The 17,416-nt window shown below is 45.7% G+C and overlaps 1 protein-coding gene across 1 annotated transcript in view; it reads right to left on the reverse strand.

Moving 5' to 3' along the window:
• Nucleotides 1-1,610: 1,610 nt before the first annotated feature.
• The window catches only part of CMTM4 (CKLF like MARVEL transmembrane domain containing 4), a 96,434-nt gene continuing 80,628 nt past the window's right edge, over nt 1,611-17,416 (reverse strand). Inside the window, exon 4 of the mRNA XM_082269717.1 lies at nt 1,611-2,515. Within this exon, the coding sequence (XP_082125843.1) occupies nt 2,342-2,515 (174 nt within the window). The 3' untranslated portion in view covers nt 1,611-2,341. The remainder of the gene's footprint in view (nt 2,516-17,416) is intronic.

Below are 17,416 nucleotides of genomic sequence, written 5' to 3' on the forward strand. Positions count from 1 at the left end.
CACTGCAGCTTACAGTCCATCCAGAAAGCAGTGGGCAGGACTAGGTGTAGCCAGGTTCCGATTAAAAAGCTAGGCTTGGGAATCGGCAGTAACCATGCTGATGGCTGCGCTCTCTGCAACATCTATCATCACACTGTAGTGCAAGCAGGCACAGCTTCCATGACAGCGACAATGCTGCTCTGAATTCAGGAGCAGTGCACCATTGTTGCCACACCATCATGAGAAACTGAATTCGCTGGATTTCACTGGCAGGGTCAACAGATATTTGTTAGACTTTGCAGAGGGACTAAAAGAAAACTGTGCATATGCACATGTAATTAGGTGCTGTAGCACAGGGGTCTCAAAACTGGCCAGATGTTGCCCTTTGCTAGCCTTTATGCCGCCCTTGAGGCACTATTCCTCCCAATGATATGAGGCACTATTCCTCCCAATGATATGAGGCACTATTCCTCCCACTGACACCAACAATAGGTAACGATTTCTTCCACTAATACCAGTGATGGGACACTACACCTCCTCCTACTGACCACCAACCCTAAGGCCATGTGCATTCTCACTGATGCTAGGACATTATTTCCCCCCACTAGCCACAATCCGGCCCCCCTAAAGTCTGAAGGTCAACGGTCCTTTGTTTGAGAAGCTTGGAGACCCCTGCTGTAGCATAGATTATTTTAATGGAAGACTATAGTTCTACTCAACTTGAGCTTTAGCTTATTCTAATTTACCTGCTGTAGTCAGAATATATTTATTATTTTTAATGCTTATTTCCCATTAACAAATTAAATATTTTCCAAAATAAAGAACGTATTTGTATTGGTCCGTTCTGATATATACTACACGTGTGTGATGTGATATTCATTTGACCACCAGGTTACAAAAGCTACTATACACATTAATGACAATACATTTCTTTTTACACAGATTTTCAAAAGGTAAATTACCTAAAAAAAAAAAAAACACCATTTGAGGATAATTTTGTCTTAAGGTGGAGCTTTCATTACAAAATAATCAACCCCTATCTATTATTACAGTGGGGGCTTGAGATCCAAAAGCATTTCTCGCCCACAAAAAAATAGCCAAAGATCAACCGCCATATTTGCAAGCACTTCTGGATGCTTGCAGTTTGACACAATTGTCAATGTTTAAAGTCTTACAGATCTTTTTCTTCAGAAAGTATCCATAATGGGTAGTAAAGCCACTACTACGCCAGCATGCAGTAGAGAAGGACATTTGTTCTCTGTAGAGGTCTAAAATGCCCCATGCTGTGTCAGACACAATCCACAAAACAACTCATGCTCCCTGCTGATTGGACAGCTCTAGTTCTGACTTCCTCAGGAGCATGAGACCCATGCAGAGAGACCACTACTTCCACATAGAAAGTAAGTATCCTTCTTTGTAACATGTTGGCAGGGGACAGGCTTTTCTCACCATTGTGGACACTGTCTAAAAAAAAAAAAAAATTATAACAATACTAATTGTTTTGATGTGTGAGCAATGCATTTATCTAAACTGAAAGTACAATTGGGGTTTTAAGCTGCGGATAAGATTGTGCCCCACTCACTCTCGCTTTCATTTAGGCGGACAGTGCAGAAAAACCAAGCTGTTTGGAAATTCCAGCTGGTGTGCAGAGGATGAAGGCAGTTTAACATAAAGTAGAAATACAAATAATTACAGATAGCAGTTTAAAATATCTTTAGCAATTTTCAGCAAATATTTATGTAGAATAAATGGAACTTTTTACATCTGCCTGGAATACATCTTGAACCGTTCCAAAGTTTTCCAATCACGATTAGCCCCTTTAGACTTATGAGCCCGACGAGCTGTACATTTCAGAAAAACTATTATCCAAATAGTACAAAAACTGATGTTTAAAAACTAACCACTGTTAAATTAATAATGCTTACATGAAAATCAGTAAAATGTCATCATTAAATAATACATGATTAAAACGTCCTAGGTGAGGATTTAAAAAGTGTGGATTAATTTTATAGACAATAAAAATAACTTCATTTTCCTCCTTCTCTGGTTTAATGAATGTGCCGTACAGCTCTTTATTAAACCAATGCGACTGTCCCTTCATGAATCCTGTTTAGCAGGCTTTCTGAGGCAAGGTATATCGACGACATACCGATCAACTCCGCGGCTCTGCCACAAAGATGGTCACCTACCTTCCCTTACAACATCAGGAATGTAGGACCTAGTCCAGGAATATGAACACATGTCAAAGATGGGAAACTTTTCCCATGCCTGCTGCCTTCTTACAAAACTGGGCCAATCCCAGGCCTTTGGTGAGAAGTCACTTGGTATTCATTGATAAAAATTTCCCACTGGCATTGGCCACTCAGGCATCCAGACGCTGAATCTCAGGGCGGGAGTCTACATCACGGGACTCGCTGCGTGCCCTCATGTAGTCGCTGGACTGACGCATATTCTGGGGCCGGCTGCCGAATCTCCATTTTCGCAGCGCCAGGTAGGTGTTGATAGCGTAGGAGAGGGTGGCTAAAAAGCCAAAAACCTAAAATAAGACAGAGAATTCTAAAATTACTTTACCACAATGATTTAGATGACACAATATAAAATATATGATTGTATTTGAAAAGAAGTGATATAGAGAGGTTTGTCCTAAAAAGCAGAAAACAGTTTCCAGTAACAACAATAGAAGAAAAATAAATGGGATTTTTACTATAAAATCCATTTCTCTGATGTTCATTGACGGACACAGCTCCTGATACTCATAACCATTGGGTTATACTGCCCCCCACAGGAGTAGGACACTAGGCAGAAAAGAATTCTGGCTACACCCATGGGCAGTCCCAGGGGGTATATAAAAGTCCATATGCAGCACATAAACCAGAACATGACAGTCCATGATCATAAAAAAGGATGGAAGGACCAAATCCCAACACCAGCTTCAGTGTGAAAGTATAGCACTTCACACCACAGTTCCAACCAAATCTCCTTACCAGAGTCAATAGGGATGATAGGCATATAAGAAATGCACCATACACAATGGCAGTGATCAGATGTATACCCTCACGTTAGCCACTTCAACTGGGCAGGAATCAATCCAGGTGCTTGCATTGACTCCTGGGAGGTGAGCATCATCCATCCCAGGAGTCAATGCACCTGCACTGGCCCTGCTCGTCACTTCCGGGGCAGGCGCGTCATTCCCTGCAGAACAGCTTCTGACGCGCCTGCACCGGAAGTGACGAGCAGGGCATTCTGGGACTCCGACGTCACCGAAGAGGATGCTCCGGCATCAGCTGCCCACACCTGAGATGGCAGCGCTGGACAAGACATTTTCAAGGTAAGTATTTCTTCTAAAAGGTAAGTGAAACAGGGGACAGTTCAGAGGCTATCGTTGCTTAAATGCACTAGCCCTGACTGTCCCGGGGGTATTTTTAGGTAAAAAAAAAATGTTCAGGGTGGAACTCCACTTTAAACTCATTTTAGTGTATTTTTGCCTGAAAATATGCATTTGAAAAAGTTACACAATTATCATGTAACATAAAAAAAAGCAACTGCAACTCCCATCATGCCAATCTCCAAGGCCTTTGCTTTCATTAAGTGTTCTTGCCTATGGCAAGCACACTAACTATTCCTTTACATATATATTATTCTTTTTATAGTGAAAGCCTATGGGAAAATTTGGTACCCTAACTCTCCCACAGTTTTTAGACTACATAGACAAGTAATATATCGAAACGAGCGGATCGTTCCCGATTGCGTTGCTATCACATTTTGGAAGGTTTCGCCAATTGGTTTGCAAAATATTGTCGTTTTTGTGGCGAAATTGGCCCCATAGGAATGAATGGTGGAATGTTCAAAACTAGAGTGGGGCCTGAAAATAGTTAGAGGGTGAGCGAAGAAATCTTGCCACAATTTCTAAACTGCTGCCACTCCCTCATTTTGTCGGCCGGGGTCTTGTGATTACTAACGGTTAAGTCTCTAACTTTCTCAACTGCTCACACGCACGCACGCACGCACGCACAAACTGCTGCCACTCCCACACACACATAGTTACTCCTCCAACTTTGGTAAGTTGCCCCATAAGAATCAAGGGCGGAACGTTCTGGAATGTTCAAAACTAGACCGTTTGTTTCCAAATGCCAAAATTTCTTAACTACTGCCACTCCCACACCCCACACACAGGTGTCTGATCTATCCGCCGCAATGTCGCAGTCCCAAAAAAAAAAAAAAAAAACGCTGATCGCCGTCATTACTAATAAAAAAATATAAATAAATAAAAAGTCCATAAATCTATCCTGTCGTTTTTAAACGCTATAACTTTTGCGCAAACCAATTAATATACGCTTTTTGGGATTTTTTTTTTTTCTTTTACCAAAAATATGTAGCAGAATACAAATTGGCCTAAACTGATAAAAAAAAAAAAATTTTTTAATTTTTTTTTACTGGGAATGTTTTATAGCAGAAAGTAAAAAATAAATGGATTTTTGTAAAATCTTACCGTAAAATCCTTTTCTCTTAGCTCATTGACAGACGTAGTCCTCGGTGATACACCACCTTCGGGTTATGTTGCCTCCACAGGAGCAGGACTAGACAGGAAATTAAAAAGCTCTGGCCACACCCCAGGGGCAGTCCCAGAGGGTATATCCTCTCTCTCTCTGCCTCAGCAAATCAGTTATGTGAAAAAGCAGTCTTTAGAGATTTTAACCCAACTCAAAAAACAGAGGGGCGGGGACTACGTCTGTCAATGAGCTAAGAGAAAAGGATTTTACGGTAAGATTTTACAAAAATCCATTTTTCTCTAGCGCTCATTGACAGACGTAGTCCTCGGTGATACACCACCTTCGGGACGTCCCAGAGCAGTATCACAACTGAGGGGTGGGAAAATGGAAATCAAATCCCAATCTAGAAGGCCCAACCGGTGCCAACTAGAAGTTTACAATGCTCATCCTTAATGATGAGACTCAACAAAAAAAGAGAAAAAAATTTTTTTTTTTTTTTTTTTCAAACAGAAAAAACCCTCGAGGTAGACCACCGGTCTCCTCAAATTGCGGCCTGCAAAACCTTGCGGCCAAATGAGGCATCCGCCGATGCCGTCACATCAATTTTATAGAACTTTGTAAAGGTATGTACCGACGACCAGGTGGCCGCCTTACATACCTGGACCACTGACGCCTGATGGCGAAAGGCCCAGGAAGTACTGAGCGCTCGAGTGGAGTGCGCCCTAACAGGGAACGGAGGACTCTGACCCTTAATAGAATAAGCCTGTACCACAGTTTGTCTAATCCATTTGGCAATGGTCGCGGCAGATGCAGGCAAACCCTTTCTGGGGCCATCCGTGATCACAAAAAGTGAATCCGTCTTACGGAATGATTCCGTAGCTTTCAGGTATACCCTGATTGCCCGAACCACATCTAAGGAATGCAACGCATGTTCCCGATGATGCTTGGGCTGAGGACACAAGGAAGGTAGTACAATATCTTCATTCAGATGAAAATCTGAAACCACCTTGGGAAGAAAAGATGGCTTAGGATGAAGTACTACCTTATCCCTATGAATCACTAGGTATGGTGACTGGCATGATAATGCAGCCAGTTCTGACACCCTGCGAGCAGAAGTAATAGCCACCAAGAAGGCCACCTTCTGGGATAAAGTAAGCAAGGGAATCTCCCTGATGTTTTCAAAGGGAGGTTTCTGTAGAACCGACAAAACCAAATTAAGATCCCAAGGCGGTAAGGGCGCGCGGACTGGAGGAGCCAGGTGCCGCACCCCCTGGATGAAATTCCGCACCAAGGATTTGGTAGCTAAAGGCTTCTGAAAGAAGATTGCTAATGCTGAAACTTGACCCTTGATGGTGCTCAAGGCTAGCTTCTGCTCAACCCCTTGTTGCAAAAAGGCCAATATTCGAGACACCGAATAGGTACGTGGAGGAAATCCTAAAGATTCGCACCACGCAATATAAGTCTTCCATGTGTGATAATAGACTTTGCTGGAAGTCGCTTTCCTTGCTTTAATAAGGGTAGGAATGACTGAAGCTGACAAACCTCTGTCCTTCAGTACTTGGGTCTCAATGGCCAGGCCATTAAACCCAGCGACTGTAAAGCATGATGGTAAATAGGTCCTTGAGACCACAGACACTCCCTGAGACGAAGTTCCCACGGAACGTGTACGACTAACATGTCCAAGTCGGCCAGGCCGGCTTGAGGAGGCCAGCCTAGAATTTCTAGGACCACTGGCGCTGATTGAATCTGAACCAGGCGTCCCTAGAGGTATCTGGCCCCGACCATCCGAGAAAGTCTGGTCGTTTTCTGTTCCCACACATTTATCAGATACCTGATAGTTATCAGGAAAGGTGATCTTTTCTGGTTGAACCTCAGGGACCGAAGTCACCCGACTAGAGGCTACTTGGCCTATCTGGTCAACCAGATCCGATTCCTGTGAGGTATCGGGACTAATCTTGGGAAAAGGTAAAGGAAAAGATCTATTCAGGGAACGGTAACTACCGCTTCCTGTAGTACTTAAATGTTGGAAGGGAAGAATCGCACCGGTAGTAGTGGTTGATGCTCGATCTAATGTCCTGAATACCGGTGAAAACGTCCCCCCACCCTCAAACCGGGTGGGGGCGCACCTTCAGGCTGTGTACTCCTTTGCTTCGGGTTTGGCTGGGTTGGTCCCCTTCTTGAACCCTCCTGGAGGAGTCTTGCCTTTCCCGCTAGTACCAGCCGGGCGCCCTTTATGGGCGGTAAAGAAAGGTCCTCGCTTGTTGCGAGGTCCCTTAGCTTTAGCAGCCTGTGGCAAAAAAGTGCTCTTGCCCCCAGTGGCATCCTTAATGATTTCATCTAGGTTGGCCCCAAATAGACGATTCCCCTGAAAGGGGAGATTTGTCAAGGTCTTTTTGGAACCTAGGTCAGCTGACCAGCATTTTAACCACAGCACACGTCTGAGGATCACCGCTGTCTTAGATGCATGCCCTAATAAGGGAGTAGTGTCCAAGGCTGCGTCACAGATAAACTGTAGCCCTTGTATAATCTGTTCCATCAAATCAGATGTCTCCTGGGGAATATCTTTTCCCCTAAGTTCTTGGCGTACCATTTTCGCCCATTCCGTAAGTGTCTGGGAAACTAGACCAATAACAATTACTGGTCTAAAAGCTGACCCTATCAGAGAGAAGATGGTGCGGGACTCTGCTTCCATCTTTCGATCCACCGGATCCTTAAAGGACGAAGTGTCCTCCACTGGAATAACCGTGGCTTTATTCAGCCTGGAAATAGGCGGATCCACGACTGGTGGTACCGTCCATTTCTTAATGATGGATTCCTCAAACGGATAGCGTCTAGCAATACGCTTGGAAATAGTAAAGGTACGTTTAGAATGCTCCCATTCTCCTTTAATCTGATTACCGAAACATTTAGGTACAGGAAAAGCCTTCATCGTCTTGATGGGCTTATTAGTACCAAAAGGAATCTCTGTTTCAGTTGCCTCTGCCGGTAAAGCCACAAGTTTTAAGGTTTCCTGCACTGCCACAACTAGTGCGTCCACCAATGCTTCTTCCTGAATAATAGCAGGAGAAGAAGCGTCCTCCTCACTGTCTGAGGGGGCTTTACCTGGGATAACAGCCCTTGCAGAGGAACCTGCAATTGCCGTAACCACCTCTGAATCTGAGTCAGAGGTGTCAGATGGTATAGGGGTAGGCGGGGGTCGCTTCCTTGACCCCCGTCCCTGACAGGCCGCCTCCACCCGAGCCACCATAGACTCCAAAATTGCTGTAAATGACTCTACTCTGTGCACCGGCGGGTCCCGTGGCCCCCTCGAGGGAAACAGGTGGGGGAATATGTGTGGCAGGGTCCATGATAATTCCAGTTACTTCCTGGATAATATAATTCAAAAATAAAACTTTTTTTTTTTTTTTCGACCCCCAGCGCCACAAAAGCCCCTTAGTGTTACCTGCTAGGGATCCCTATCGATCGAGAGAGAGAGAGAGAGGTAGACCCCCAGGCTCACCACTTGATGCTCAGAGTTTAACTGCAACAGGTTACAGCGCTGTCTTGACAAACAGGAAGTCTTTTGGCTGGCTGCCCAGGAAAAAAGGAGGCGGCTCCGCCCCTCTGTACGCCTTCCGGCGCCTCCCCCAAGCTCCACGAGGTGTTTGGATCACCTCAAACATGGCCACCCCCATGCTGGAGACACGAGGCTATGCCAAAATGGCGGCTCGTGCGATCCAGCAAAAAAAAATGGCGGCGGCCCGTACTGAATAGCGGTGTGCTGCAGGGCACACAACACTCTCTCTGCATGGGGATATGGCGTGGTTGGCGGTACCGGCCCTGGCGGACCGCATGGCCGTTCGGGAGGCCTGCTAATAGCTGGAGATCTGATTAGGAAGGCAGTCTACATGTCCGTGGCTTCTGACTGGTAGGTAGCTTATTCTTAACCCATAAGATTCCCAGAATGCCACAGATTACATCTTTAAAACATGTATACAATTAGATTGTTAGCTCCCAAACCAAGCCTCCTGGCTTTTTGCACACATAAAATCACACTCAAAGTAGGAGGATCTGTGTCATGTTGTAGGATAGAAAGGGACTCTATCTTACCATACAGAGAGGGGCCCGCGTTCACCACAAAACCCGTCAGGGGGAAAGGGGGAACATACTACTCACCATACCGGAACCAGGCGGGCACCAACTCCTGACAGTACCCCTCTCCACCGGGGCGGGAGGGCTGTCGACCGATACGGACGCCGTGACTCATGGTCTTTGGCGTTTCAGCGAGACGTTTAACTCGCGTGGACAGTCCTTTAATGGGATTTTGTCGCGGCCGACCCAGCGCGGAGCTATGGCCTGCACGCGCTCGTAGGCTGAACTGGGGTGACCACCGGATCTCAACATCCAGCCCGTCGCCCAGTTCAGCTTTCTTGCTTGAAGATCTCACAGGAACACTGGAGAAAAAAAGCTGTCTAAAAAATCCTTTAAGACCTAAGATCCCAGCAAGGTATCTAGGTCCTTACTCCTAACTAGACAGAAAATAACTGATTTGCTGAGGCAGAGAGAGAGAGGATATACCCTCTGGGACTGCCCCTGGGGTGTGGCCAGAGCTTTTTAATTTCCTGTCTAGTCCTGCTCCTGTGGAGGCAACATAACCCGAAGGTGGTGTATCACCGAGGACTACGTCTGTCAATGAGCGCTAGAGAAATTTTGTTTTTTTCATAATTGTCGCTTTTTTTTTTTTTGGTTTATAGCGCAAAATCTAAAAGCCGCAGAGGTGATCAAATACCACCAAAAGAAAGCTCTATTTGTGGGAAGAAAGGACATCAATTGTATTTGGGTACAGCTTCGCACGACCGCGCAATTGTCAATTAAAGCAATGCAGTGCTGGATCGCAAAAAATGGCCTGGTCATTAAGGGGGTAAAACCTTCTGGAACTGAAGTGGTTAATCAAAGTATTTGGTGTGGCCATCTAATATTTTATTCCTATTGTTTCTCATACTTGGGCTTTACCTGCAGGTGAGCTAAAACTTGTATTAACAGCCTTGGGTGGCGATGGTCTATAATAAACAAATAAAAGCACTAGGGGGCAGCAGAGACTGCTGTATCTGGTATACTACAATGCAGAGGTTTACAGGAAAGCCACAAGTGAGCAGCTGTTGCAAGTAGCTGCATACTCCCAGATTCCAGTTAACTGGTTGGAGGAAATGTCTATGAATAGAAATAATAGAAATAATGGGGCTGCTATTAGTTAAATAGTTAGTCGGCTTGAAAAAAAAGTTAGTCGGCTTATAAAAGAGACAAACAAGTCCATTTAGTTCAACCAATTAGTGACCGACTTCTGAAAATGCTAACAGACTATCATGCTGTTGCAATGGCTTTCATATGTTATGGCTCTCTGACCTGGAACAAGCAAGCAGCAAGTAAAGTCAGACAGAGGGTAGAACCCCTCATCTGCATATATGTTCAGGTTCAGTGATACAAAAAGCACTGAAGCCCCCAAGTCAGCATAACAGCCAGGGAACTAGCATTTTCAGAAGGCAAGGTCAGCTATGACGGCCTTCATATATCTCAGCATGGTTTTTCTTTAAGAAACTTTACTTGTGACATTTACAACATTCTGCATACATACAAAATGCTGGATGCCTGGCCATCTTGCTGATTGCCAGTGGCTTCAACAGTTTGCTAGCAGGGATATCTTGGGAACAAGACTGGATGAAAAGACCATTTAAACTTCTTTATCGGTTCAGGGGCAAAAAAAAAAAAAAAAAAGATACACACATTTTTTAGCTTTGCCTGTAGGTTGCTCAGAGTACCAAAGTCTTAACCACCTGACCTCCAGAAGATTTACCCCCCTTTGTGAGCAGGCCATTTTTTGCGATATGGCACTGCGTTACTGACAATTGTGCGGTCATTCAATGCTGTACCCAAACAAAAATTAAGTCCATTTTCTCCCACAAATAAAGCTTTCATTTGATGGTATTTGTTCATCTCTGCAGCTTTTATTTTTTGCGCTTTAAAAAAAAAAAAAAAAGGACCGACAATTTTGAAAAAAAAATTTTTTTTTTTTTACTTTCTGCTATAAAACATATTTAATAAAAAAATCTTAAAAATAATCTGGGTTGTACCTGTTTATCTGCAGAACCTGTTTATCAACAGAAGAAAAAGTCCTTCCTCCTCTCTAAAAAATGTGTGCAACTCTCCTCTCAAAGTCAGAAGATGGAATCCTAGAACTCAAGGGTCTGGAGCTGACGAGATCTGGCAACAGGACTTATCGCAGTTCTCAGGACAGGACTTATCGCAGTTCTCAGGACAGGACTTATCGCAGTTCTCAGGACAGGACTTATCGCAGTTCTCAGGACAGGACTTATCGCAGTTCTCAGGACTGGACTTATCGCAGTTCTCAGGACTGGACTTATCGCAGTTCTCAGGACTGGACTTATCGCAGTTCTCAGGACAGGACTTATCGCAGTTCTCAGGACAGGACATATCGCAGTTCTCAGGACAGGACATATCGCAGTTCTCAGGACAGGACTTATCGCAGTTCTCAGGACAGGACTTATCGCAGTTCTCAGGACAGGACTTATCGCAGTTCTCAGGACTGGACTTATCGCAGTTCTCAGGACTGGACTTATCGCAGTTCTCAGGACTGGACTTATCGCAGTTCTCAGGACTGGACTTATCGCAGTTCTCAGGACTGGACTTATCGCAGTTCTCAGGACTGGACTTATCGCAGTTCTCAGGACTGGACTTATCGCAGTTCTCAGGACAGGACTTATCGCAGTTCTCAGGACAGGACTCATTCATAAGTCCTGTTGCCAGATCTCGTCAGCTCCAGCCCTTGAGTTCTAGGATTCCATCTTCTGACTTTTGTATCTGGAGGCCTCGCCTTTGTATGTTTCTCTGGCCTGGTGTCCCTTCTCTCCCCAACTCCTGGAGGGGAGAGTTGCACACATTTTTTTGAGAGGAGGAAGGACTTTTTCTTCTGTCGCTGTGCTATTTATTGGAATGGGCATAGAGGAACAGTAGTGATTATATTTTGACTATGGCTGAAACTATTCATATCTTTGTTTTCTCCTGAGGAAGCCAATGATTGATTTTGCGAAAAACGTCGAGATCCACACAGCACAGATTGATTATTATGTGTGAAATGTCAGAAATAGAAGAAGTGACAATTTGTATGTATTTTCTTTTTTTTTTTTTTTAACGGATGACCACCTTTGTTATTTGTGAATTATCTTTATGTATTTATATATTTTTTACGTAATAAAATTTATTTTTAAATCCGTTGTGTGTCTCGTTAAAGTCCCATGGGCCTTCATTTCCTGTCTTTGTGTACTTTATTGGGGACTGAGACACACTTGGATTCCACAAATATCAGCTCAGAATTTCTGTATTTTCACATACCATTGGGACTGTACTTTGTAAACACCCTCATGTGAGGGAGACAAAGATTCCATCGCCTGATCCTGAGATGACACTATTTTCTTCTCTAGTTTACCTCCTCTAGACTACGAGTGTAGTGACATTACTATCATTGAACTTTGCCTTTCCATTTGTTGCTTTCGAACAGGGATGTTTGTATACAGGGGATTCCCCCAGTACAGCCCACAAGTGGTTTACACATTTCACACCCACCCAACCCGTGGGGAAGCAGGCACAAGAGAATATAGTTTGAGTCATGGTGTTCAAGTTTTTTGCATTTTCATATAATCACTAGCCATAGGGTGACCACCTATCTGCTATATATACTGTATATACTCGAGTATAAGCTGACCCAAATATAAGCCGAGGCACCTAATTTTACCACAAAAAAAACTGGGAAAACTTATTGACTCAGTATAAGCCTAGGGTGGGAAATGCAGCAGTTACTGGACCACCACAAGACCCTAAACAGGGGCTGCGGGCATGGTGCAGGGGTTGCAGACATGGTACAGGAGATGCAGGGCTGTGGGCATGGCACAGGAGATGCAGGGCTGTGGGCATGGCACAGGAGATGGTTCAGGCATGGCACAGGAAATGGTACGGGCATGGCACAGGAAACGGTACGGGCATGGCACAGGAAACGGTACGGACATGGCACAGGAGATGGTACGGGCATGGCACAGGAAATGCGACGGGCATGGCACAGGAAATGCGACGGGCATGGCACAGGAAATGCGACGGGCATGGCACAGGAAATGGTACAGGCATGGCACAGGAAATGCGACGGGCATGGCACAGGAAATGCGACGGGCATGGCACAGGAAATGCGACGGGCATGGCACAGGAGATGGTACAGGCATGGCACAGGAGATGCAGTGCTGCAGGCATGGTGCAGGAGAATCTCCTGTACCATGCCCGCAGCACTGAATCTCCTGAGGAGATGCAGGGGCTGCGGAGCGGAGGGGTCTCACTTACCTTTCCGTCTTACATTTAAAAATGGTGCCGCCTGGCACCAACACGTCACCACGCATGTGCCGTCTGCCCGGGAATAGCTGAACGTGTACGGGCACATGCGCACTGCCCGGGGAAAAGGTAAGTGAGACTGTGACTCGAGCAGAGGCGGCTCTCCAATTAGGCAAATTAGGCGGTCGCCTAAGGCCTCGCGGCCGCCTAATTTGCAGAGTTAAAGAGCCACCTCTGAGGCTGGCAGCAGGGATCTCCCTGCCATCAGCACAGTCCCGGTCTGTAAGTGGATTTGGGGCTGTGATCAGGAGCAGCTCACCAGGGGATGGGAGTACACTGACAGCTCCGGATCACAGCCAGATACTAGAGCCGTGGCGCTGACACTTCCCCCTATCTCACAGAACACAGACGGGGGAGGAGAGAGAGAGGTACTTCTGCTCCTCTTCCCGCCCGCTCCACCTGTGCTTGCCCCGCAGACCATGGAACAAGAAGAGGAAAGATGGCACCCGATCCCTTCATCCCATCCATCCACTCATCCACTCCCTTCTACTTCCAGTGAGTATTCTGATGTAAGGGGCACCCGTCCTCCATCTCTTTCCATTCCTTTCTTTCTCCCTCCCTCCCCTCCTTTCTTTCTTCTCTCCTCTCTTTCTTTCTCCCTCCCCTCCTTTCTTTCGGTCTTTCTTTCTCTCTTCATTCCTTTTCTTTCTTCCTGGCATCCCCCTCCCCATTTCTTTCCCTCATGCGAGCACAAATCCTTCTTTTTTTATTGCTATACAGACCAGGTTCCCCCCAGTTTCACTCCAGTTCTCCTCTACCCATCCCTCATCATCTACCCACTCCCCCCTTTTTACCCCCTTCTCCTTCTCCCCTATCCCATGGTTCCCAGTCCCATCCCTCTCCTATTCATCCCATGTGATTTCCACAGTACACATCCCACCCACACAAGCAGCAGTAATTCGATGCTTGGCCTCTGGGTTCTTCCTTAACCTCTGCAAAGGGGGTGAGTGGGGCCTCATGTCTAAATTCTGCCTAAGGCCTCACAAAGCCTAGAGCCTCCTCTGGACTCCAGTATAAGCCGAAACATGCTGAAAAAGCCGGCTTATACTCTAGTATATGCGGTATATATGCTCTTTAAATAGATAGCTAGCATGCTAGATTTCATGTGTACACATGCAGGTATAGGTAGGTCAGTGGGGAGCAGTATATGTAGGACATGTTTTTAATGTGTCTTTTCGTTCACATGTATGTGGAAACATTTGGTTTCAATTAAAGATGATCTCTTTTTCAAATGCTGATGGGAGTAACCACACTTCATTATCCACCTTCCTGTATTTTCATGTACAGATCAATAGAAGTCCATATGTCTGTGAATATATGGGAGAAGGTAGAGCTCTCACATCCACCTGGTTGTGCATATATGTGTTGTATGTATGAGTGCTGCCAGCATTGCTGCAGAGGTTGAAGGGGCGGGGGGGTCAGCCTGTCAGTGCTCAGACCATACGCTGCACACTGCATCAAATTGGTCTGCATGGCTGTCGTCTCAGAAGGAAGCCTCTTCTAAAGATGATGCACAAGAAAGCCTACAAACAGTTTTCTGAAGAAAAGCAGACTAAGGACATGGATTACTGGAACCATGTCCTGTGGTCTGATGAGACCAAGATAAATGTATTTGGTTCAGATGGTGTCAAGCGTGTGTGGTGGCAACCAGGTGAGGAGTACAAAGACAAGTGTGTCTTGCCTACAGTCAAGCATGGTGGTGGGAGTGTCATGGTCTGGGGCTGCCGCCACTGGGGAGCTACAGTTCATTGAGGGAACCATGAATGCCAACATGTACTGTGACATACTGAAGCAGAGTATGATCCCCTCCCTTCAGAGACTGGGCTGCAGGGCAGTATTCCAACATAACGACCCAAAACACACCTCCAAGACGACGACTGCCTTGCTAAAGAAGCTGAGGGTAAAGGTGAAGGACTGGCCAAGCATGTCTCCAGACCTAAACCCTATTGAGCATCTGTGGGGCATCCTCAAACAGAAGGTGGAGGAGTGCAAGGTCTCTAACATCCACCAGCTCTGTGATGTCATCATGGAGGACTGGAAAAGGACTCCAGTGGCAACCTGTGAAGCTCTGGTGAACTCCATGTCCAAGAGGCATTGCTGGAAAATAATGATGGCCACAAAAAATTTTAACACTTTGGGCCCAATTTGGACATTTTCACTTAGGGGTGTACTCACTTTTGTTGCCAGCAGTTTAGACATTAATGGCTGTGTGTTGAGTTATTTTGAGGGGACAGTAAAGTTACACTGTTATACAAGCTGTACACTCGCTACTTTACATTGTAGCAAAGTGTCATTTCTTCAGTGTTGTCACATGAAAAGATATAATAAAATATTTACAAAAATGTGCGCAGTGTACAGGGGTGCGCAGTGCACAGGGGTGCTGGGCCAGCATAAACAGTAACTGAACACTCCTGAGAAGAGAGCTATGATGTGCAAGGAGGCAGGAGGAACTGTGGCTGTGCTCGGAAATCAACTGTGTTGAGCTCAGAGTGGTTGACTAGCGGAACAGACGCACATAAAAATTACTGAAAAAAAAAAAACTTCTGCAAGCAAGCTAATAAAATTCCTGATTTTTGGGCACTTTTTAGGTTTGGTGACAGGGTCTCTAACACAGAGGACAATGCAGTTCACCTATGTCTACCTGAAATCCTGTTTTCAGGTGATGTGTATAATAATGCTATTTTAACCACTTCTGGACCGGAAGGTGTTACCTCTTAATGACCAGGCCATTTTTTGCGATATGGCACTGCGTTACTTTAAAGTGGAGTTCCACCCTAATTTTATACTTACCTCCATCTTCTCGCTCCGGGTCACCTGAAAAAGAAATGGATAATCGCATTTTTTTTTTTAACTTACCTTGTAGCGAAGAAAATATACTTACCTTACTTCCTCCTTCCTCGGCCGCGGCCCGTCTTCACTTCCTGGCTCTGCAATGATTCCTGGGAGCTGAACGTCATAGCTCCCAGGAATCATTGCGCCTGCACCGGCCCCGACGTCAGTTCCGGGGCGCGCGCGTCATCCCCTTCTAAACAGCTTCTGGGCATGCCCAGAAGCTGTGGAGGGATGACGCGCGCGACCCGGAAGTGACGTCGGGGCCGGCGCAGGGCATCGTGGGACCGAAGAAGGCGGAAGAGGACCCCAAAGAGGATCTCGCTGGCTTCAAGCTGCCCACATCTGAGATGGCAGCGCTGGACAAGACGTTTTCAAGGTAAGTATTTGTCCTAACAAGTAAGTGCAACCCGGGACAGATCAGGGGCTAGCCATTGTGGAATGCACTAGCCCTGACTGTCCCGGGGGTATTTTTAAAAAAAATAAAAAATTCCAGGGTGGAACTCCGCTTTGACTGACAATTGCACGCTTGTGCGACGCTGTACCCAAATAAAAATTTCCCACAAATAGAACTTTCTTTTGGTGGTAGTTGATCACCTCTGTGGTTTTTACTTTTTGCACTATAAACAAAAAAAAAGAGCGACAATTCTACCAGAAAAAAAAAAATAATATTTTTTACTTTCTGCTATAAAACATATCCAATAAAAAAGAAAAAAAATATCAAATTTTTTCATCATTTTAGGCCAATATGTATTCTGCCACATATTTTTGGTAAAAAAAAAAAAAATCCCAATAAATATATATTGATTGGTTTGCGCAAAAGTTATGGCGTCTACAAACTAGGAGATAGATTTATGGCATTTTTTTTTACTAATAATGGCGGCGATCAGCGATTTTTAGCGGGACTGAGACATTGCGGCGGGCAGATGGACACCTAACTGACATTTTTGAGGGGACCAGTGGCATTACTACAGTAGTCAGTGCTAAAAATATGCAATTTTACTATACTAATGACACTGGCAGGGAAGGGGTTAACATGAGGGGCGATCAAAGGGTTAAGTGTGCTCCTAGGGAGTGCTTGCTAACTGTGTGGGGGGTGGACTCACTACATGAACATAGAGATCGGTGTTCCTAAAAAGCAGGAAGACAGGATCCCTGTGCTCATCTGTGACAGAATGGCGGTCTCGTTCTGTCTCAATGGGGAGCGATCGCGGGCAGCCATTGCGTCAGCCGGACCTGCTGATTGGCTCTCCCTCTGGCCAATTAGGGCGCGCGTGCATGCCCCCACTGGCTATTGCATGAAACGATGTACAGGTACGTGGTTTTGTGCAATAGAGCCGGTCTGCCGCAGTATATGTGCGGCGGCTGGTCGGCAAGTGGTTAACCACTTACCGACCACCCGCCGTCGATTGACGCCGGTCCTTTGACGCTAAATACTGGGGTTATGGCAGCAGATAGCTGCCATAACCCCGGTATTTTTTAAAAAGGCGGGCGATGGGCTTTCAGATAAGAGTGGTCTCAGTGGTGGATTCACAGTGGGATCACCCTTACGGTGCAGCAGAAGAGGTGCCCCCCTCCCGTGACGTCCCGGTCGTTTTCCCCGCTTACCGCCAACGGGGAAAACAATCCGGTCCCGGATCCTCAGGGACAGAAAGTCACCCAAGATGACAAGATGGCCCTCACTCGACTTT

The sequence above is a fragment of the Pelophylax lessonae genome (genome assembly GCF_965119305.1).
Source record: "Pelophylax lessonae genome assembly, chromosome: 10".
NCBI classification, from domain to species: domain Eukaryota; kingdom Metazoa; phylum Chordata; class Amphibia; order Anura; family Ranidae; genus Pelophylax; species Pelophylax lessonae.